We start from the raw sequence: 23,957 nt of genomic DNA, 5'->3' as shown, positions 1-23,957 counted from the left end.
CAGTTATGTGCCCGTCATACCTGCGTTTTCTTTCGTTAGAGATAATTTTCAATTTTGTCGACAAAAATCTTTGAAAGTGTAGAATAGTCTTCATGTCCTTACTTATCTTGTTTATAAAAGAGACCAGGTCTTGTGTGCCTGCAAGGGTCTTGAGGATTGAATTGCCTTCATACAGGGAAATGTAGTTCCACCCAAGTTCAAGATCGCTGTGCTAAAGCCATTTTATTTTAAAAAATCTTCCCTTGACCCAACAATGTTAGATCATGACAGGCCAGTTTAAAAAGCTCAGTCTTTGGAAAGCTGCTTGAGCACATTTGTGCCATTTCAGTATCTGAGGTTCTTGGATAAAATGGATTATCCAGTCGTATTTCATTCCAACTTCAGAATGGGGCCAAGAGGACTTGGGTTGCCTTATTTGACAATCTGTGCCAAAAGAATAGATTTTTACCGGGGAGGGGGGAGGAATGCATCCCTACCAGTTCTACTGCTCCTCATAGCAGTTTTTTAAATTAAAAAAAAACTCTTACAGTGATGCCTCGCAAGACGAAATTAATTTGTTCCACGAGTTGTTTTGTATTGCAAAAATTTCGTCTTTGGGTTTTCCAATTTAAACAAATCAAAGCACAAAAAATGCAAAAAATTGTCTTGCAAAGCACAACCATAGAAAAATTCATCTTGTGAGTCAACAAAAAAATCGCAAAACGCTTTCATCTTGTGAGTTTTTCGTCGCACGAGGCATTCGTCTTGCAAGGTACCAATGTATTGATGATGGTATATTTCTAGATCACCTGTCAGAGATAGGACACATTGAAAATGATGCCCCAAAGACCTTTCTGGGAGGTGGTCTGGGGGAACTGCTGCTCAACATTTTGGCCATTGCCCTGTGGCAGCCTTCTCAGCCCAGACAGCAATATATGTTGGTGGGTGGTGTGTTGAGAGACACATTCACCAGCCTCCTCCTTCTCAGGCAGACAGATACAGAGTCTTCCGCCAACTCCGTTATCAGCCATGCACACTGCCACCCATGCACTTGCCCCCTGCCTTCTCAGCACACGGAAATGGAGAGGTTTAAACCTCCCTTCCCAGACCATGGGAGATCCCATCATGTGCCTCCTACTCTCCAGTTAATTGGTGCTGGGAACAAATAAAGGAGCCATGAGCTCCTCAGCTTTTCCCAGAACCACTGAGCTACAGAAGGAAAAGCTGCACTGTGGGATTCCAGTGACCCACTGCATGTCTCCCCGCTGCCTAGAAGTCTGATTCTGGCAGTCTTGCTACCCTCAGGGTTTATAAATTGCAGCATAATCCAGACAATAGGTTCTCTTGGTGGCAGGGTTAGCCTTTCCTGATGCATGGTTTCTGCTTGTTCCTGAAAGAGTAGCGCTCACTTTGAATTTTAAGGTTTGGAGTTTGAGGGGAGTACTGGACCTGACCTTGCTGCTGTGGCCAAGGGGGGTTTGACCCAGTGGCAACTGCTTCCATTTCTGGTGAGGCCAGACCAAATCATAGTGACACGTACTTGGTTACAGCAAGACTGTAGACCATTGTACATGGCCTTTGAAAGTTCCATTTGGTTCAGAATGCAGCAAGTCTGGTACACACAGGAACAGAGCTTCATGTGTATATTGCACCCATTAATAATAATAATAATAATAATAATAATAATAATAATAATAATAATAAATAATAATAATAATTTATTATTATTTATACCCCGCCCATCTGGCTGGGTTTCCCCAGCCACTCTGGGCGGCTTCCAACAGAAAAATAAAATAAAATAATAGATTAAACATTAAAAGCCTCCCTAAACAGGGCTGCCTTCAGATGTCCACTAAAAGTCTGGTAGTTATTTTTCTTTTTGACATCTGATCCACAGGGCAGGTGCCATTACCGAGAAGGCCCTCTGCCTGGTTCCCTGTAACTTGTCTTCTGGCAGCGAGGGAACCGCCAGAAGGCCCTCGGCACTGGATCTCAGTGTCCGGGCAGAACGATGGAGGTATACAGGTATACAGGACAGAGGCCGTTTAGAGCTTTAAAGGTCAGCACCAACACTTTGAATTGTGCTCGGAAACGTACTGGGAGCCAATACAGGTCTTTCAAGACCGGTGTTATGTGGTCTCGGTGGCTGCTCCCAGTCACCAGTCTAGCTGCCGCATTCTGGATTAATTGTAGTTTCCGGGTGACCTTCAATGGTAGCCCCACATAGAGCGCATTGCAGTAGTCCAAGTGGGAGATAACTAGAGCATGCACCACTCTGGCGAGACAGTCTGCAGGCAGGTAGGGTCTCAGCCTGCGTACCAGATGGAGCTGATAAACAGCTGCCCTGGATACAGAATTAACCTGTGCCTCCATGGACAGCTGTGAGTCCAAAATGACTCCCAGGCTGTGCACCTGGTCCTTCAGGGGCACAGTTACCCCATTCAGGACCAGGGATTCCCCCACACCTTCCCGCCTCCTGTCCCCCACAAACAGTACTTCTGTCTTGTCAGGATTCAACCTCAATCTGTTAGCCACCATCCAACCTCCAACCGCCTCCAGACACTCACACAGGACACACAGGACCATTTTAGAACATTTGCATTGGTTATTACAAACACAGCTCCAGACACAATTCAAAATGTTAGTTATTACTTGTAAAGCCCTAAATGGCTTGGGTCCAGGGTACCTGCAGCACTATCTCCTACCATGTAATTTTCCCACACACTTAAGATCTGAGGAGAAGGATGCCCTTCCCTCTGTCGGGTTGTGGGTGGCTGCTAGGTTGTTTAGAATGTGTGAAAGCCTTTTTTGTTGCTACATACCAGCTGCAGATTTCTCTCCTGTGGAAGGTTTGCTTGGCTTCCTCTCTTCTAATTTTCTACCACCAGATGAAGAATATTCTATTCAGGCAAACCTTTTATGAGCCTTTTAAGTGTCTTACTGTGATGTTTTAGTTACCTGGCTTGCTGCTTGACTTAACATGGTGTTGGGGGTGAGAGGTAAATGTAAACAATTTTGTTTTGTTTTGCATTTAGGGATAAAATTTAGTATACATGGGGTGCTTCAGCATTTAAAGGTGCATCTTAAACACAGTGGCTTGAATGCTAAGTGAATGGAAGGAGGTTCACAGGAAAAAGGTTATTTGCTCAATTTGGGGTCATGCCCATTCTCCCAGCAGTTCCCTGGGCCCGATTCCACTTTGCTCAGGAGGTCCCCTAACCCTTCACAGATGTTTGAGAGGCACTGGAGGGAGGAAAGGATTGGGAAACTTTCACTCATCTTAGGCTCCCAGCTAATTATCTCTATATTCAATGGGAAAAGCTCCCCTTTATGGATGAGAAGCACAGTTCTCCATGTATGACTTCCCTGCACTAGATATTAACGCAGCCTGAATAACATTGTAAAGGATAGCTGCATGGGATGAAATAATTGCTAAACATTAAAGGTCTTACATTTGTTTTTATACTACAGGTCAGATCCAGCTCTCATGCTCAACTCTGCAATGTACAAATCGGACGACTTTCACTTCGACTCTCAACCCAGGTAAATAAATGGTTTTATGTACACACATTTAACTAATGTGATATCTGTGGTGCATGCAATTGCATGTGAAAGTCCTTATATTCTTATCATATGTTACACTAGAAAGCCCTGCTTTATGGCATATGCAAAAAGCTGTGTTCACAGGGTGCAAGTTTATGGAGTTTCAGTAGCCACAATTAGAAATCTTAAGACTACTTGTTGTGGAATACTCTCTTTAAATTCATGTAGTATGATGGTGGTATAAGTTGGTCATGAACTCTCAGATTCATGTAAATGAAAGTCTTGTGATTTAATGAACCAGTTTTTTGTCAGCATTTGTCTACCAAGCCCTTAGACCTCTTCTGATATATTGCAAAGTGTCATAACTGCTCTTCACTGTTGTCTTTTTCTGTTGAAGGTGAAAACTAAGTCCTGGAGTGGGGTAAAACCCTTATAATAAGTGATATTTCATGCTGAGAAGCGAACTTTTTACAAGCCGTAACTATTTCTTGTTGGGTGTTAGTTTCATGCTTTCAAGAACAACAAAGTGGCAATTCCCCCCCCCCCAATATTAAAATGAACCTATGAAATAGGTTCTTTGGATGAATGTATATCTATGTTTTGAGTAGATCTCAGGAAGTGATGGATGACTGAACTATTGGTTAGCAAACAGGGAAGCTCACAAACACCTATGGCAGAAGGCAATCCTTGTTTTGCATGGGGGTTAAGTTCTGCACCCACACATGCATCAGCAGGGCCCATGTAAAGTGTTCCGCCCCACCCCCATTCCACCCCTTGTGTGACATTTTATTGTCACTTTGGCACCATTATTGGGTTTGGCGCCATCCATGTGCATGTGATGTGTATGCGATCACACATCAGTTGGACGTGTGTCAATTGGTCATTGCCTGTAGTAATATTTGATAAAGCACATTCCTCGTTGTAAACTCCTCATGTAGGCATTTGGGGGCAAGTGATCCTCCATAGCTGTTCTGAGGAGGCACTGCTTATTAATACCCGTTGAAGGGGGAGGCCCCACCACTGTGTGTGCCTTGTGGTATCTCACCCCCCACATTGCCAAACGCATGTTGCTCAAGGGTCTTGAGCTTTCATTCAGTCCCATTGGGAGGAGAAGGAACCTGCAGTGATTGTGAGAGGAGGTACCCCTTTATCCTTGGGGGCTGCATTTGGTGACAGCTTGTCATTACTCCCTGCAAAGCAAAAATGACCATGAGTTGTGGCATTGGTTGGAGTGGAGTGCCTGGCCTTTGGCAGCAGAGAGCTTACCTGCATTTTGGGAGAAGTATTTCTCCTTTGTGGAGAACTCTACATCTTGCTGTGGAGGGTGCAAGGAAGAAGAGGGCCAGAGCAGGATAGTTCAGCTAGGACACAGTAGGCATAAGGAGATACAGAGGCAGGTGTGGCACTTGAGCATGAACAGCATGTGTTTTCCTTTCCCTTGCTTACCTGTGTGGTGTGCTCTGTCCTGGTACCCTCAGATGTTGGACTGGAGTGTGATGTTGGCTGCTTGTGCCTGGGCTCCCAACATGAAGTAGCTGTTCCAGCTTTGAGACAAGAAATGACAGCAATGTGCTCATGCTCCCTTGTGTGCCATATGGCCTGCCAATTTGCGTAAGGTGCTTCCTTTGTGAGGATACTGTTATTTCCTCTTCTTCTCCCTCGCCAGAGCAACCTTGTGAGCTCTTAAGTGTACACAACATGGATGAGTCCAGAGAGAGATACGATCCCACACTGAACACCTTGTTATCTGAATAGTGGCCTCCCTGTGTGAGTTTTACTGTATATACTGGGGGTGTGCTATGATGAGGTGCTGATCCTGTATTCAGTCATAGCAACATGCCCAGGGTAGGCATCAGTGTGGGGGTGACTCTCTTGAATTTTGTTCAAGTTCCTCTGGAGGGAAATTTCCTGGGGGAAACTGGAGGCATTAATGCTTCTGAATACTAGTTGCTGGAAACCACAGGAAAGAAGAGTGCTTTAGTGCTTGAATCCTGCTTGCTGGTTTTCTACAGGCAACTAACTGTTCAGCCACTGTAAGCTCAAGCTGCTGGAATAGAAGGGCCATTGGCCTGATCTAGCAGTTTCTTCCTGTGTTATTAATTAAAATGTACAGGTATATTTCATTATGAACCTTTTCATTCCAAAACAGGATTTTAAAAAATTACCTTTCTAAATCTGTTTGTAAGTTTCAATGGTGCTATTATAGACTCTGCTATCTTTTTATACTAATCTAGGCTTAGGGGTGCTTTTCTTCTTCTTCTTCCAGGATTTTGCAATATATAATTTATAATATATAATTTAGCCATGACCAGTGAAGTATTTCTAAATCAACCTCCAGGATGCTGCCTTCCAAATACCGGTAGTTCAGTGTTAGTACTTTGGGATCTATTTAACAATAGATAACCAGTCATTTCTGAGATAAGATTTCAAATGGTATTCCAATAAATTTGAATTATTGGACAACTCCAAAATACATGCAAACATTCTGCATGGTTACAATCACACTTCCAGCATTTATCCTGGGGGTGTTGGATATATTCTTGCAAGCCTATGTGGAGTAAAATACTACTGGTACTGGACCTTAGAGAAAATTTCCTGTAAATTTACATATATAATCCATGGTGGTATTTTGGCCCATAACCATTTCCATTTTAGTCATGTCGGCTCTTGTTGGAGCTTGTTTACCCAACACAAAGATCCATTATTATTAAGGACATTTTGCCAATTAAGCCTTTGTCTTGATCTGATATTAGTAAGATTTCAAATGCTGTATTTCCTTAATAAGCATGATAACATCTCTGTTACTTGAAAATATTGTTATAGTTGTGGTTGAAAGTCGGTCATCGATTAATAACTCCCATATATGATTTAATCCCTTGCCTGGTTATTTATTTATTTTTATTGAAGCCAGTTCTGCTTGGGACCATGGTGACACTTCCAGTTTAAGTTTTTATTTTTAGTTAGCCAGCCACCTTAATGATATATATATATATAATGGCATTTTTTTGTTTTAACATTGTATACCACCCTGATGATAGATGCTATGGTGGTATAGAAATACTTTTATAAATTAAATCAATAAATATAACATTTATTTATATATCATAGGATTTCTTTCCACCCTTCACCATTAGGTCCAAGGGCAGATTACAACAGTACAGTATAATCATATAATTTTAAAATTAGATAAAATAATGTTAATAATGCAATAATGCGATTTAAACAAGAAGCCAAACAATTTTCTAGTTTAAATTTTGTGTGTAATCTCAGCTCTCAAAGACTAGGGTAAAGAGGGGTGTCTTCAGCATCTAATAGCATCTGTAGAGTAAATATGGGACCCAGGTGGCGCTGTGGGTTAAACCACAGAGCCTAGGGCTTGCTGATCAGAAGGTCAGTGGTTCGAATCCCTGTGACGGGGTGAGCTCCCGTTGCTCGGTCCCAGCTCCTGCCAACCTAGCAGTTTGAAAGCACGTCAAAATGCAAGTAGATAAATAGGAACTGCTACAGCGGGAAGGTAAACGGCGTTTCCGTGTGCTGCTCTGGTTCACCAGAAGTGGCTTTGTCATGCTGGCCACATGACCTGGAAGCTATACGCCAGCTCCCTCGGCCAATAATGTGAGATGAGCGCGCAACCCCAGAGTCGGTCACGACTGGACCTAATGGTCAGGGGTCCCTTTACCTTTACCTAGAGTAAATATGCTAGATGTAGCTTTTGGGGAGGACAATCTGAGGGCAGGCACAGAGAATATGGCTACATTTTATAACTGCTGGATTTCCACTTATACAAAAAGCTTGAGCAGAATGCATTGAAGCTATTGGGCATTTTAGGATGACTTAGTCGTGCCTTATATTTTTCTGTGGTTCAGAATGAAAAACAATGCTCTGCACCTTTAAGAAGGCTTTTTTGAGCAAAAGTAGGTGTGACCAAGGAAGCCTGCTCTGTTTTCCTGCTGATGTCACTGACATTGAAACAGCACATATCCACCAGGCTTCAGTACATATGCAAGAAAGCAGTCAGTTTCGTTTCTGAGTGAAAAGACGAGAGAGAGAGAGAGAGAGAGAGAGAGAGAGAGAGAGAGAGAGAGAGAGAGAGAGAGAGAGAGAGAGAGAGAGAGAGAGAGAGAGAGAGAATTTGGGTTAAAAGCCTTTGCTGAGAACAAAAATGGGGTAAGCGTTGCTTGTTCTGTCTGCAAGGATATTGTCTCGTGTTAAAAATGGGCAAACATTGGGGATATCCTACATTGCTTTAGATTATGTAATTGCAGAATGTACAGGGATGGTGCCTATCAATTAATCCTTCTTACTTAAGGTTTTTTTAGCCAGTCATATGTAAAAGCAAGTAACTTCATGGGAGCAGTGAGGTATGCAACTTCCAAAAGAGATAAATTCAACCTCTGTAATTCTTATTCTTATCCATTGAGCATGTAAGGCAGATGTATAAACTGAACGGAAACAATGAATCACTCCTTAGCAGCTTGTTACTTCCCCTTTTCTCAAAAAAATCCGTTTGGAATTGATTTTACTGAAGCTTCCATAGAACTTTTCATTGAAGCTGATGCCGTTCACTGAAATTAAACAATGTTTTAAGCAAAAATGAAAATGTGTGTTTAATCCTTCATGCAGGAAGTAATTTCTGCTTTACTGTTCAAGTATTGCAGCTTTTGAACTATTTTACTTAGATTAAACTGAAATGTTTTGAATAGCAAAACCATTTAACTTTGTGGTAGTAATGAATCTAAACAGAGAAGCATTTATATATGTTTAGATACGCAATAAAGCAGGTTAATAAACACGGATTCCATTGTCTTAGAAGGAATAGTAGCAATAATAAATTTATTGTTGTTAATAGTAAATAAATTGGGGGCTACACTGAGTTATCTGAAAGGTTTTGAATGGCAAAGTGTGGGGGCCTGCAGTAGAAACCTTTTAGTGGTAGCTCCAAAACTGTGGATTGATTTCCCTGCTAAGGGGCATACAGTATTGCCAAAACATTATAGTCTTTCAGGGGGCAAGTAAAGCTGTACTTCTTCCACCAGGCTTTTGGAGGTGAGAAGGTGTAGTTAATTGAGGTCAGCCTATGGTACCTGTTGTTACCTTAACATTGTTTTGGGTTTTACTTTATTGTTATTATTTATTATTTTCGTAACTTACAAGAAGAGCCTCGAAAGTGACATGCAGCAAATTAAAAGTGCAATAAAAACAGCAAAGCCGTGCATGGTGCTAAAAGTGGCCATCCACAAATAACCAGGGAAACTAGGAAAATATCCCACGCAACCAAAAGATGAACACCGAGAACAGGCCATAAAATGAAACGATGCCAAGGTCCAAATTCCCCAAGAGAATAGGATGGTCTTGGCCTGGCACCTACAAGCTGACAGTGCTGGTGCCTGATGAGCCTCCCTGGACTCCCAAAGCCATCTGGGGCTCAAGTTTCTCGCAGCAAGTAAAAACTTATTCTCTCCCCCACCCCCTCCTGTATTATACCAAAAGTGGGGAAAGGCAATTTTTGTTCCACTGTGTGTTGACACTGCATTTAATTTAGTGTTTAAATTGGCTTTAGAAATAAATATTGGCGTGTGTTCAGCATTTTGTACACTGCCCTATGATTGTACGGTGAAGAAGGTGGCGCAAGAATAGTTTAAATAAGTAAATGATTTTGATGGGATAAATAGTGCCAATGCAGTCATTTCTTGCTTATGGGCAGTTATTTCCCAATGGGCATCTGATTGGGAATAGAAGGGTGGACTAGATACCAGTAGGCCTTTGTTCTAAGCCAGCAGTGCTCTTATTAGGTTCTGGAGTCCTTTCCAGCCTCAATTCCTTAAACCTTGTTCTTTTCTTAAAGAAAAAATGTGCATCACATTTCTATTGCAGTGGTTTGTAGTAAGGCATCCTAAGGGTAGAATTATATGTACCATGTTAATGAATTTAATAACATAAATAAAATAGCAGCTGGAGGAGCAGAGGACAAATGGTGAAGAAGGCACTATTAAGTGGCGGGGGCCCTCTTCCCATCCTTTGGACCCACTGGGAAACTCAACAAACCACCTGCACCTGGAACTGGGTGTGGAGAGTGCAGTTGATTGCAAATAAAAAAACAAGTCTAGAATGAGAGGCTAGGGTGATGTCCGCTCTTTTCAGGACCTCTTCTCATTTTGAGACTTTTGTGGGTGAGCTGAGAGTTTGTTTGGACCCTAGGTGAGAACCCAGAGGCTGAAAGGAGGGAGGGAGGGAGGGAGGGAGGGAGGAAGGAAGGAAGGAAGGAAGGAAGGAAGGAAGGAAGGAAGGAAGGAAGGGGAGAAATGAATTGAGATAGCTAGATGATTGATAGTTATTGCTATTAATGTAACATTTTTATATGTAGCTGTGTATTTGTGTAACATTTTGTTGAAGTTGTCTGTGGTTTCTTTAGTTTTCTGTACACTGCTTAAAGATATTTTAAATATATGAAGCGGTATAGAAATAATCAAATCAAAAATATGCAGATATGGAGAGACTGCTGCCAAGCTAATATTACATGTGGCTGCTTTGCAACATGTAGCATGGCTCACAGGACACTTCCAAATGGACACTTCACCATCCACTGCAATGTCAGTCTGGAAAAGGACAGAAAGAAACATTTTTTTAAAGAAATGTTTCCTAATACAGTATGGTGGTTTGATACTTGGGTGCCTGTTCCCCAGCGTACTGATCCTTATCCTTCATCTGGTTGAACAGGGTATTTCCCATGTATATTATTGCCAATTAAAACTTGGATTGAGAGTGCTGTGATCATCTGCAGAAAACCACTGTGGGCATTGGACACAACCCAGCCTCTGGGTTCTGCATGCAAAAGGCAGTGTATGAACACCTGTGTGCATCAGTGGAACTAGCATTTTGGTCTCCAAAAATTCGTACACTCATGGAGCCCCTCCACTGCAATATACAGTATACCAAACCAGGTACATAGCACCAGAGCAGGCCAAGGCATTGCTATATCACACAGGACCTCCATGCTATGTCCCCTAGTAAGGAATCTTGCACCTAAGCTATCCTTTGCACACAAATTATGTCAGCTTTAAGTGCATAGTGGTGGAAAAGGGAGCAGGTGGGAGCCCATAAACTCTTATCAGAGTTTTTGCAGGACCAGATGTCTTTGGGTCTGTGAGCTCTAAGCACGTTGTAATCTTGCGCGGGTGTGAGAAATGCATTTGCTGAAGGATTTCCTGCCCATATTGCTGCAGAGCTGCACTATGCCCTGTAACTGAAAAATGCCCCAGTAGCTGCCCCGCAACTATTCTGGAAGTCACCCAGAGTGGCTGGGGAAACCCAGTCAGGTGTGTGGGGTACATTAAAAAAAAAGTTGTTCTGCTGTAATATATACACTATTACAGCACATATGATTTTGTAATAAACGTAAGTCTTACGCAAGTCTGTACTGTTGTAAATGAAAGTAGGCCACTATAGTGCAGTGTGGGAGTAGGGCTGAGCATAGGCTACCTAGAGAGTTAATAGCTTGACTTGTGAGGGCTCATGTATTGTCGAAAGATAGCCAAACTCTCTCCAGTTGTTGCAGCAAACCCCTACCCCTCTCTATTCAGAAGTAAGTCCCAATGATTTAAATAAAGCTTTCAAATTAGTGTGCTCAGGAGTGCTGTCCAAGGAATACGTGGCTGTTTTCTGATCCCCAGGATCCAAAGTTCAAATTGCATAGCTTGAGGCTCCTAGCATTACAGGTGCTTTTTAAAAGATTATCCAGTTGTTCTGCAATTGATATAAAAAGTGTACAGAATAACAATTCTGGCTTACTCCCAGGTAAGTGGGGTTAGGATTGCAGCCATAGTCATTTGCATTTTAGAGTCAGGCTTTAGAAAGCTGCCTTTAAACCCAGTCATACTCTATCCATGTAGCTTACCATTGTTTGAACTGACTTTCAGGGGCTCTCCATTTCCCCCCAGACAGAAATCTCTCTCACCTCTGCCTGGAGGAGGTGGTGGGTCTTACATTATGGAGTAGAGCACAGACTGTGGGATGCTAAGGTAACATGTTGCCAGAGCCATACCTAGCAGTTGATGAAACTACCCGCCCCCCCCCCAAACCGGTGGTACAAAAATCACGTATCAGACTAAGGAGTATATGATGCATGTGTGTGTGGCAATGCACTGCCACAATTGTGGCGAGATCGAACGTGGTAGAAACTCCCTGTCCTTCTCGCCCAGCAGCACAAAGGTGATTGTTACCTTGGGGGGGGGGGTGCACCGATACAGCTTTTTGCCAGGGGGGGGCAATACAGCTCCTTGCCAATGGCACAAGGGACTCCAAGTCTGCTTCTGCACATTGCAGCTGCTCTATTCAGGTAAAACAATCTATGAAACATAAATAATTCACTGTCATTGTCAAATGCATCTCATTGAAACACCTAACTTAATGGGTCTGATTCTCAGTTCAAAACTAGAAAAGTTATTTCCCCACGTACATGTTATGTAATAGCAATCTGTTCCTTTGTATTGGGGGGGGCAGATATTAAGATATGTCATAAACACCTTTCTGCACAATCCTAATTAAACCTATTCTTGGTAACTGCTACGTCCAGTGATGTTCCAGGAAATACTGCAGAATATCAACAAGCAATTTGCCATGTCAGGAATAGATTCAGCCTTTAATACTGAATAGAATGCAACTGTATGGCCAGAGGATATCAGTCCGGATCACTTTCTACTGGTGCTATAAAGAATAAAATGATCACATGCAACTATTTAGTATCCACAACTGGTAACAGTGGCTTCATGGACATTACCCATCTTTACTTTATTCAGTTTAGTTACCTGCCCACAGGGCTGGCCCAGCAGTGCAAGTACCTCATGCAAAAGCTTAGGGTAGCAAATTTGGACGGCTCAGAAAGGCATTGCTAGACTATATTAGGAGAGAACAACACCAAAGGCCAAGAGCAAGGCGGTATGGGAGAAACTGAGCGCACAGGCAGCCACTGGGGAAATTTTTTTTTGTTTGTGTCCAAAGTGCAGGGGAGAGGGGCAAGGAATGCATTCTACCAAAGGCAGAAGCAGAAAGCAAGGGAAAGTGGGGAAGAGTTTTTATTGTGTACTGTACAAAGGAAAAGGAGTGTGCATGTGCAAAGTGTTTTGCTTCAGCTGTGTGATCCCATTAATTATCAGCACTGCCTTCCCACCCACACCAGCTGAAGCAAAATTCTTTTTTTAAAAAGCCTGCATATTTGAGGCAAAGACACCTTTGGGTGCTCATGATTATTTGATATGTTTTGTACAAATATGAACCTTGTATTCTACTATGGAATATATTTTATGCTTTAAAAAAAGCTTATTATGACTATTATTGTATTGTCTTGTAATTATTACCCCTCCTCCTCCTCCTCCTCCTCCTCTTCTTCTTTTTCTTCTTCTTTGTTTATCTACCTACCTACCTACTTACTTACCTACTTACCTGGATGTTTTGTTAATTTATTATGGTTTTAAAGAAAAATGGATATTAAATAAAGGCTGGACATGGTCTTAACAACAACAACAAAAGTGTTTTAATGTTGGCATAGTTTGGCCTGAAGCTTCACTCTCTTGGGCCTCAGATGGAGGCTTACCCAATCCTATTAACTAGAGATACTTGGTATTAAGACTTGGCAAAATATGTACTTCACCATTCCGCTGTAGCTTCTCTGCTTATATAAAGTGTGGTTATGAGATGCTGAGACTGACCTGATTCACTGACCAGTGTCATGCTGTCCTCCAACATGTTCAACAAATGGGGGGGGATTGGGATCTGTGCAGCCTCTTCTCTTCCTTTGCAATGGGTTATAACAGCAGCAGAGGACAGTTGCTTTTTCCTGTTCACCATACCCTAAGAATAAATCACCAGGTCCTAGATTTTTTCCTCCGGCTCTTTAAGGAGCTTGTGCAGCAAAGAGAGAATCAAACTAGAATGCCTCCTTTCCAATGAGGCTGAGTATAGGACCTGATTAGCTTCCAGAAAGAAAACAACAGAGTGGGTTCACTAATATCAGAGACAAGGGAGAAACAGGTTCTTGAAAAATTGTCTATTAAAAAATGGTGGCGTTTTTCTGAGAATCAATTTCTTCTATGTATGAGCTTTCAGAACTCACCACCAATGAGCAATTACATGATGGCTAACCCCATACTGTAATGCATGAGCAATTACATGATGGCTAACCCCATAATCTCAACTTTTTCAAACCCATGATCCCTTTTGGCTAACATAAAAAACATACCCCCTTCAAACCTGGCTCCCCTATTTATATTATTTGAATTTTCAAAAGTATTGAAATATTGTGACATATACATATGAGTACATGTGGGTTTTTTAAAAAAAACATGAACATACCCTGAAATCTTCATATGCCATTCTGGGGAGGGGGTATCCCACTGGTTGAGATGTTGTAATGTATGCATTGTCAACTAGACATCTAGTGTATGGCCCCTGTAAGAGAAGCAGCTATGATCCAGGAGGTCAGGTCCTAAGCTACTGACTCAGCACTCTTGCCTGGCTGGAGAGGTCAGTTGCTCCCAAGCTTTATCAGTTGCTCCCAGGCTTTATCAGAAATAATGTTTGTTTGACCGCTAACTCTGCTTGTAGCTGAAGACAATAGCCACCCAACCTCATTTCCTGCCACTGTCTTTTCCACCTGGGGACAGCTTTCATCAGCTCCTCCCCTACAGCTTGCACAAAACAACCACAACCCACATCCCTTCTTTCCCCTCACAGTTTTAATAGCCGTGCTGCTGCCTGGAGATAGAGTGGGTGGGTGGCAGTCTGCTGTTGGTGATGTTGCTAATGACCGTCTGGTACAGTAGTCTCGTTGAACCTGAGATCTGAGTATCATATGCATGTGTAAGAAATACACCTATATATTCTCTGGCTCCTCATTAGATCGTATAATTTTTTCACCTTTTAGAAATAACATCCATATATTTTGACCAAGTTGCCTCATCTAGAGTTTGATGATGATGATGATGATGGCGGCAGCTTGGGGCAGGGGCCATTTGGCATACTTGATGGGCGGTAGTAGATTAAAGAACCACCATGCTAGCCTCTAAAATCAGCACCCAAAAGTGAAGAAAGACCTGATTCCGCTTGCATTACAATCACTGTTACAAGGACTGTGTTTAAGATGGCCTCCAATAAGTGTGATTCTCCCTCCCTGCCCTTGGTTGCACAGGAAATTTCATTTTGTGGTGGTGTTGCCAGTTCAGGAAGGCTCCATAACGTGCTGCAGCACTTGGCTGCTCCTATACTGGTGTCTAATTTTGCATAACACCAATAAGCTATTGCTTTTCGCATTTGAGGAAAGGAACACTCCATGAATCCAAGCTGTGGGTGTTTCTCTCCATCCCTGTTTTGGTATGCGCTTCAGGAATTAGTCAGTACAGTACTGAAGTGGTCAGATGGCTTGCTGCTGCAGTCTCAAAGATATACTAGCTTGCACTTCATAAAATATTTTGGCTGTGCCTTCAGTTTTCTCATCATGCAGTGGAAAGATTATCACTGTAGCTGACAATAATGTAGCTTACCCACCAGTGTATTAAACGTAAGTGCATTGGCTGAATGTTGTTGAACACAAACTTTTTTTTAGCCTGACTGGCCTGATGTTTGGCAGAAGCATGGAGCAGAATATAAACATGCAACTGAAGATGTAGTATCACTGTGAAATCCTTAAATGCTTCATTTTGTTTCATTGTGGCCATTTTGTTTCCACCTCACTGGAGCTTTTTATTGTTGTTGAATTTGTTTAAAGAATAGAAGGCAAGTTAAAAATCGAGGTTCGATATGTAAAACCCTATCACAGATTCTGCTTAATGTGGGGGAAATGTAATTTTTTTGCCCTTATGAGTAAGAAAATAATTTGAATGTGCCTGGGCAATTCCTGCTAAAAATAATAGAAGCCAGAGATAACTGAACTAGATTCCTAGGGCTGGGCTGAATTAATTGGTCCCACAAGTGGAAGTTGGCACAACTGGACTTTACCCCTCCTCTCCTTCCCCCATGTGTCCCCTAGATTGGCTTGGGTGGGTCAGGATAATGCCCAGAACAGTACTTGGGAGGAGAGGGGAGATTATTCCATCAAGCAAGCAGAAATGCTTTTGCTGATGAAGTTATCATGATATCACTATGTTGAAACCCTTCCCTAATGGTTACAATTAGGCTTTGGTGTGCTCCTTCCCCTAACCAATGACTAGAAAACACAGAATAATTTGTGCAAAGCAGTCAACACTAAAAAATAAATATTAAAAAATTAAATTATGAAAAGTTTCTCAATGCACATGATTTATGAATGCTGCTTGGTTGCTGAAGGTTGCCCAATTTGGATTTTGCCTGGTGCAGATTCTCTTTTCATCTAAATCTCTCCTCAATATCAACTTCTTTTCCATTCTCTATCCTAACCTTTTGGGGATACAGGTGGTGCTGTGTAGTCTTTCCCCATCCCTGAATTGCCCGTCTACTGTGGATTATAAGACGTCTGAACAGGAACCATGTTACCTTAGTGTGCTCAGCGCACTATCAGTACTAAACAAATGCCAAACAGTAGTGGTCTTGTGGCCTGGTCTAATGAACACTCTATGCATAGTAGGTCCAGCACAGAAAAGGGGCAGAGCTAAAGATTTGTCCTTGGCAAGTGTAGGTTAATGCATACTGCTAAAGATTGATGACGTTTGGAAGCCAAGTGAGTTGCGCACATGGGGACGGTCACCTTGATGACATAAATGTAGCCATGTGCATGCCAGTGCAACCAAGCACCCCAACACAGTGTGTACCTACTCACCCACTCAACAACAACAACATGCTATTTATACCCTGCCCATCTGGGCGGCTTCCAACAAAAGATTAAAAATACGTTAAAACTTCAGTCATTAAAAACTTCCCTAAACAGGGCTGCCTTCAGATGTCTTCTAAATGTCAAATAGTTGTTTATTTCTTTGACATCTGATGGGAGGGCGTTCCACAGGGTGGGTACCTCTACCAAGAAGGCCCTCTGCCTAGTTCCCTGTAACCTCACTTCTCACAGTGAGGGAACCACCAGAAGACCCTCGACGCTGGACCTCAGTGTCCGGGTTGAACGATGGGGGTGGAGATGCTCCTTCAGGTATACTGATACACATGATGCATCTATATATGCCTCTCTGCTGCTTTTTCTTTCTGCAGTATGACTATGCCTCTTTGTGATGCTTCTAGATCATAGTACTGAATTTTTAGTCCTCACTTTTTTATTTAACGTAATCCATATGATAAACCTCTAAGGGAAATTGCATCTTTGCACACTGAACGTTATTTTTATGCATTTTTTCTAAATATAACAAATTAGATCAAGTATTTGATGAACAAAGGATAACTGTGATTTATCAGTGTTTTCAGTTATAACTGAAGAAGATTGCCTCCAGTTTTGATAGACACCTTAGTTTTCAAATGTGTCGTTTCCTCTTGCAGCGGGACTATCATAGCTGTTGGAGTTTCCATATTCGTACTGTTTGTGGTGACCATCATTCTCTGCTTTACCTGTTCATGTTGCTGCCTGTATAAAGCATGCCGAAGGCAACCGCGGCGTAAGTATCACCTATGGTTTACTTTTTACCTTCTCTTAGTAAAGAAAGAAAGAATGTTGTTCTAACAAGAAATTATTCATGACTCATAAACTTTTTTTTAAAAAAAATAGTGCTGTCTAGTATCATGCGTAATTTTGGGGTGTAGCTGCAGAAAGCAATTCATGTTATTTAGACACATCTGAGATCAAGAGCCTGTTTACCTCAGCAGCCTTTTGGACTTGCCAACAAACAGTTACGGTAGGAATTGTCTAAATGTCTAGTCATGTTTCATGGGATCAATTTCAATCTGTTACCTCCGAGGATGTGGACAGGCTGCTTCAACGAGTGAAACCAACCACCTGTCTCCTTGACCCTTGCCCATCCTGGCTAATAAAAGCGAGCCGGGAAGGGCTGGGCGATGGGCTCTGTGGGGTGGTAAATGCTTCCCTCTATGAGGGAGTATTCCCAGACCCGCTGAAAGAGGCGGTCATTAAACCGCTTCTTAAAAAACCATCTTTAGATGCGGCTAATATGGCCAACTATCGCCCAGTCTCAAATCTTCCATTCTTGGGCAAGGTGATTGAGCAAGTGGTTGCTGAACAACTCCAGGCACGCCTGGAAGAAGCGGACCATTTGGATCCCTTCCAGTCGGGATTCAGGCCTCATCATGGTACTGAAACTGCCTTGGTCGCACTGGTTGATAATCTCCGGCGGGCTAGGGACAAAGGTGAGAGCTGTTTCCTAGTCCTGCTGGATCTCTCAGCGGCTTTTGACACCATCAACGATAAAATCCTTCTGGACCGTCTAGAGGGGTTGGGAGCTGGGGGCACTGTTATACAGTGGTTCCGCTCCTTCCTCCTGGGCTGTGTTCAGAGAGTGGTGGTGAGGGATGAGTGTTCGGACCCCTGGGCTCTCACTTGTGGGGTGCCTCAGGGTTCTGTCCTCTCCCCCATGCTTTTTAACATCTACATGCAGCCGCTGGGAGAGATCATCAGGGGGTTTGGGCTGGGTGTTCATCAGTATGCAGATGATACCCAGCTCTCCCTCTCTTTCAAATCAGAACCAGTGAAGGCAGTGAAGGTCCTGTGTGAGTGCCTGGAGGCGTTTGGAGGATGGATGGTGGCTAACAGATTGAGGTTGAATCCTGACAAGACAGAAGTACTGCTTTTTAACATCTACATGCAGCCGCTGGGAGAGATCATCAGGGGGTTTGGGCTGGGTGTTCATCAGTATGCAGATGATACCCAGCTCTCCCTCTCTTTCAAATCAGAACCAGTGAAGGCAGTGAAGGTCCTGTGTGAGTGCCTGGAGGCGTTTGGAGGATGGATGGTGGCTAACAGATTGAGGTTGAATCCTGACAAGACAGAAGTACTGTTCGTGGAGGACAGGAGGCGGGCAGGTGTGGAGGATTCCCTGGTTCTGAATGGGGTAACTGTGCCCCTGAAGAACCAGGTGCGCAGCCTGGGAGTCATTTTGGACTCACAGCTGTCCATGGAGGCGCAGGTCAATTCTGTGTCCAGGGCAGCTGTCTATCAGCTCCATCTGGTATGCAGGCTGAGACCCTACCTGTCTGCAAACTGTCTAGCCAGAGTGGTGCATGCTCTAGTTATCTCCTGCTTGGACTACTGCAATGCGCTCTCGTGGGGCTACCTTTGAAGGTGACCCGGAAACTACAACTAATCCAGAATGTGGCAGCTAGACTGGTGACTGGGAGCGGCCGCCGAGACCACATAACACCGGTCTTGAAAGATCTACATTGGCTCCCAGTACGTTTCCAAGCACAATTCAAAGTGTTGGTGCTGACCTTTAAAGCCCTAAATGTCCTCGGTCCAGTATACCTGAAGGAGCGTCTCCACCTCCATCATTCTGCCCGGACACTGAGGTCCAGCACCGAGGGCCTTCTGGCTGTTCCCTCATTGTGAGAAGCCAAGTTGCAGGGAACTAGGCAGAGGGCCTTCTCGGTGGTAGCGCCTGCCCTGTGGAACGCCCTCCCAACAGATGTCAAAGAGGAAAACAACTACCAGACTTTTAGAAGACATCTGAAGGCAGCCCCATTCAGGGAGGCTTTTAATGTTTAATAGATTACTGTGTTCTATTTTTCTGTTGGAAGCCACCCAGAGTGGCTGGGGAGACCCAGCCAGATGGGCGGGGTATAAATAAATAAATTATTATTATTATTATTATTATTATTATTATTATTATTATTAATTATCTGAACAACCAAATAGCCATGATTTTGTAAAGTGAATCAAATATGTAGGTTGAGTTCAGCTAAACTGTAGTATGTTCGGAACATTTTCTGCAAGCACTACTGATCTTCCTCTCCCCTCCCTTCCCCTCAAATCTGCACTGGGGTTTCCTCAACCCCTGGAGCAGATTTGGAGTGGTGGGGGGCAGGGGGTGCAAAAGGAGGATAAGTTCTGATGTGCTTGCAGAAGTCATTCCACATGCCCAGTGACTTAGCGGGATTCAACCCTGTGTAGTGTCTGTTTGTGTCTCTTAGGAGGACTAAGATATTCGTGTGTGAGGGGAGGGTAATGTAGGAATGTAGTCGGAATAGCTTTAGAATGCAGTTGGTGGCAGTTGGGTTTACAAAAAATGGGGGGGGGGACAGGGAGCAAAGCGATTGTTTAGAAATATAATCATCTTCCCATGTCTTTCAGCTGTCGTGACCACAACTACAGCCACAACTGTGGTGCAGGTGCCATATCCTCAGCAGCCTGGGATGCCACCACAAGGTTACCCTGTAGGGATGTATCAAGGATATAATCCTCTGCCAGTGCAACCTCACCAGGGGATGCCAGCAGCACCCTACCCAACACAGTACCCTCCACCTTACCCCACACAGCCTGCAGGACCACCACCCTACCATGAAACCATGGCAGGTAAGGAGAGAACCTGTTGAGAAGAACGGGGTGCTTTTTCTTGCACTCCCAGGTGCAGGAGTGGAGTTGGGGTGTCTGTGGGTGTTTTTATCTGGAGTCTTGAAGTGGAGCAAATACAAGGTTTCTGAGAGGACACGAACCATTAATGTGCTCATTCTACTTCTTAGCTTAGGACGCGGGTGGCGCTGTGGGTTAAACCACAGAGCCTAGGGCTTGCCGATCAGAAGGTCGGCGGTTCAAATCCCTGCGATGGGGTGAGCTCCCATTGTTCGGTCCCAGCTGCTGCCAACCTAGCAGTTCGAAAGCATGTCAAAGTGCAAGTAGATAAACAGCGGGAAGGTAAGCGGCATTTCCGTGTACTGCTCTGGTTCGCCAGAAGTGGCTTTGTCATGCTTGCCACAAGACCTAGAAGCTGTACGCCGGCTCCCTCGGCCAATAACGCGAAATGAGCGCCGCAACCCCAGAGTCGGTCATGACTGGACCTAATGGTCAGGGGTCCCTTTAACTTTACTTCTTAGCTTATTTTTTCTAGTTCTTTGCTAGTTCATCAAGGTTTCCACCAACCAAATTCTCATTCCATGCTCCCAAGATTTCTTGACATGAGGACAACAATGTGCCCCTTGATGTGCTATTTAATATCTGAGATTGGTGATCCTTGGTTGGGGCTTGTATTATGCTATGGTTGGCTGCAGAGTTAATTGGAATCTGTTTCTTTTATGTGGCTGGGACAGTGAGGATGCGGGGGTCAATTAGATTCTCTGCTGACTTCTATAAAAAGTGATCTTTATTACTGCATAACCTTTCCTGGCATTATATTACACCAAACTTCCTGGTGATGGTGACCTCTGAGCAAACTTAGGATCCTAACTAAAGCACGTTTCTGTACCATTAAACTACCAAGTTTGTCAGTTTTTGCCTGTTGTACTGGTGGTATCAAATATGCTGGCATAATGCCATACTGGAGCAACTGTGGCCAGTGGCGGAGGAAGGGGAGCATGGGGGATGCGGCCTGCCCCAGGTGTCATCACCGAGGGTGTGTGTGTGTGTGACAAAATGAGTTTTTTTAAATAAAAATAAAAAGGGGCTCACAAAACTTTTTAGGAGTGACATGTTGGCTTAGGCACCTGCTGGTTCCAAGCTGCCTAAAATGGCAGTGTGGAACTTTCGTCTGCTTCCTGCCTCTCCCTCAGCCACCCTACAGCTGGAGGGGGGGTGGCGGAGAGGCTCCAAGCGTTGGAGAGGCTCGCCCCACCCCCACTGGTGGATCGCCCCGCCCCCGGCTGCAGGACACGCCCCTCCACCAGGCACCAAAGCAGCTAGCTATGCCGCTGACTGTGGCATCCCTCAGACTGCTATGCTGGCATCTTGGTCGTCTTTCAGCAGCAGGGCCCAAATGTATAATCCTGTCCTCACTTTATAGATTGGTCAGGGGTCTAATCACACTGAGCAGCATACCTGTATAGACACTCAGCTTTGGGTTACCCTTAAAAATATGTAAGGACAGAGTCTGTTATGTCATAAGAGACCCCTGCTTGAACTTCCATTCTTTTTAAGAAATTTGTTCTCCTTTAAAGGAAAATAACTTTTTAAAGCCTTGATACAATCTGCTTTGAAGATTTTGCTGTTGAGGCTGAAAGTCCTTCTTGAGCTGACAAATCAGTAGATTCTCTGAGAGCGCTCATAATCAGCCGAGGAAAAAGCATAGTATTTATAAAATATATGTTTAAAATGTTGTCTTGTTTTACAGCTGGAGCTGCTGCAGTTCAGCCACCTTATAACCCAGCATACATGGATCCTCCGAAGCATTAACTTCAAATGGATTTACTGCTCTGTATCTGCACAGAAGCCTTTTCAAACTGAATCTGTATTGTGGCATACTTTCTTAAAATACTACTCTGATGCAGGCGGGGTAGAAACCCTGACAGTGTTTTTGTTTGTTTGTTTTTTAATGCCTTGAGCACAACAAGGAAAAAAAAATCACCTGGATTTGTTTTCCTATATCTAAATTTAAATTGTTGACAGTTTCTTTTAAAAAAAGAAAAAGACAACTTCTGAGTAGGAGTTATGGATATGCCATACAATAATCTGAATCTAGTGAAAGGGAGTGGTTGATAAGACAAGCAGCAACAAGCGCCTGCTACCATGATTTTGCCAGTAATTGTTAATGCTTATAAAATGAGAGGTGTACCTCAACAAAATCAGTGTAAAACTAGATATACTTTTTCCATTTAACTATTACAAAGTAAGATCTAATGGAAAAAAGTAAGAGAAATAGTATTGAGTAGAATGTTTTGGGGTTTTGGCAAGAAATAGTGTAAGTTGTTAAAGAAAACTTTTCTGTATTTGTGCAGCAATTGCCTAGTCATTTGCTTCATTATGCTTTCCCAGTTTTAATTTCAAGCATGTCAGTTTCATAGGTAACTTTCCTTTGTCTAATATTCCAGTTTCCCCTTTCCTCTAAAAAAAAAAATACCAAAAGAATAATATGTACTGTACCACTGCATGAACATGGTTGAATGAATCATCTTAACATGTCAGACCTGCAGTAAAATGTTAGGCTTAGTAGAAGAGCTGGATATAAATACATAAATATTGTATTCTCCTGTTCTGGTCCTAATGCTCCTATTGAGAGTGCCAGCCAACCATGCCTTCCTTCAGGTGTAAGGAAGCTTAGGCATTCCACCCTGCCTCTCCTTTTCATTATTTTTCCTGTCTGGCAGTTCAACATTCCGTGGGTACCAAGCATGCTCATCAGGAAAACCCTACAGCATCAGACCAAAGCCTTGTCTAGCACAGCATTTTGTTTTCTGTAGCCAACCAGGTGCCTATGGGAAGCCCAAAAGCCACAGTAGTATTCTCCCACTCATGATAGTGCAGGAATGGTATTCTAATGTATGCTGTCTCTGATGCTGGAGGTAATATAGCCAACATGACTAGTTGCCTGTTATTTTCTCTATAAATCTTTCTAATGCCCCTTCAGAACCATTTATTTTCTTTATTTGAAGCTGCTTAGCAGTGCAGTCCTCTCCATGCATACTTGGAAGTAAGTCCCCGGGAGAGCAACGGGCTTTTTACTCCCAGGTAGTATAGGATTGCACCTTAAATAGACTAACAGAAATTTGCTTCCAGCTCTTGACATTTAATGGATGCCTGTACCTGCCTGCATCTATCCCTGTACCAAAATCATCACAAACCACTGTCAGAATTGCTTTTGCTGTGAAGGAGAAATGTGAAGAGGAAGCAACCTGTTTTTCATTGCGGATGGCTCCTATGTAGTTATAAGTCCCTGCATTTCTCTATGTGAGCAATCAATGCTTTGAGGAGTGCTACTGTGATCTTTGTGCCTTCTTAAACGTCTTGATATAGTTCTTTCTGTCGCATTTTCCTATTCAAGAATTTTCTGGTAAAATGACTAAGGCTGCAATCATGTACCCTTAACCTGGGAGTAAGCCCCATTGAACTCAGTGGGGACTTGCTTTTGAGGGAAAGTGCATAGGATTGCAATGTGGATCATGTTATGTAGGCATAGACCCTCTCTTCATGAGATTTCATTTTACATTAGTAGAATGTAGACCATATGCAAAGTTTTAGAAACTAGCATTGACTGCATTTCCTTACTGTGACTTGTAGTGGGGAAAAGACCTGTCTTGTGCCGATTATTGGGGATGTAGGAAGGCTATATAGATATTGATTTCCATATGCTGTGTTAAGCTCTACTTTTCTTTCTGGGTGTATAGTAACAAACTGCTGAAAAGTGTGTCTTTCTCTACCTCCTTCAGGAAAAGCATCAGAGTTATCTTAATTCACCATTGTGCCAGCATGGATTGAAACCCTGTCCACACTTCCACAAAAAGTGATTGTATCACAAAGCATAGCTCTGTCGACTGCCATTACTTTGCCATGGCTATGAGACAGTATCTTGTGTGTTTTTAACCTTCCTCCCAGTATTAGGTAATTGGTGGGAGTGAGAGTTAGGAAGAAACTGTTACGATCATTAAAAGGTTTCAAC

General features: G+C 43.1%; 1 protein-coding gene across 1 annotated transcript in view; it reads left to right on the top strand.

Annotated features, from left to right (window-relative positions):
- The window catches only part of SHISA5 (shisa family member 5), a 34,923-nt gene extending 12,442 nt beyond the window's left edge, over positions 1-22,481 (top strand). The window contains exons 3-6 of the mRNA XM_035106181.2: positions 3,451-3,522; positions 16,969-17,084; positions 19,727-19,948; positions 21,696-22,481. Of these exons, the coding sequence (XP_034962072.1) occupies positions 3,451-3,522; positions 16,969-17,084; positions 19,727-19,948; positions 21,696-21,757 (472 nt within the window). The 3' untranslated portion in view covers positions 21,758-22,481. The remainder of the gene's footprint in view (positions 1-3,450; positions 3,523-16,968; positions 17,085-19,726; positions 19,949-21,695) is intronic.
- The last annotated feature ends 1,476 nt before the right edge of the window (positions 22,482-23,957 follow it).

The sequence above is a fragment of the Zootoca vivipara genome, chromosome 2 (genome assembly GCF_963506605.1).
Source record: "Zootoca vivipara chromosome 2, rZooViv1.1, whole genome shotgun sequence".
In the NCBI taxonomy this organism is placed as follows: Eukaryota; Metazoa; Chordata; class Lepidosauria; order Squamata; family Lacertidae; genus Zootoca; species Zootoca vivipara.
This window is presented reverse-complemented; position numbering and strand designations above follow the sequence as displayed.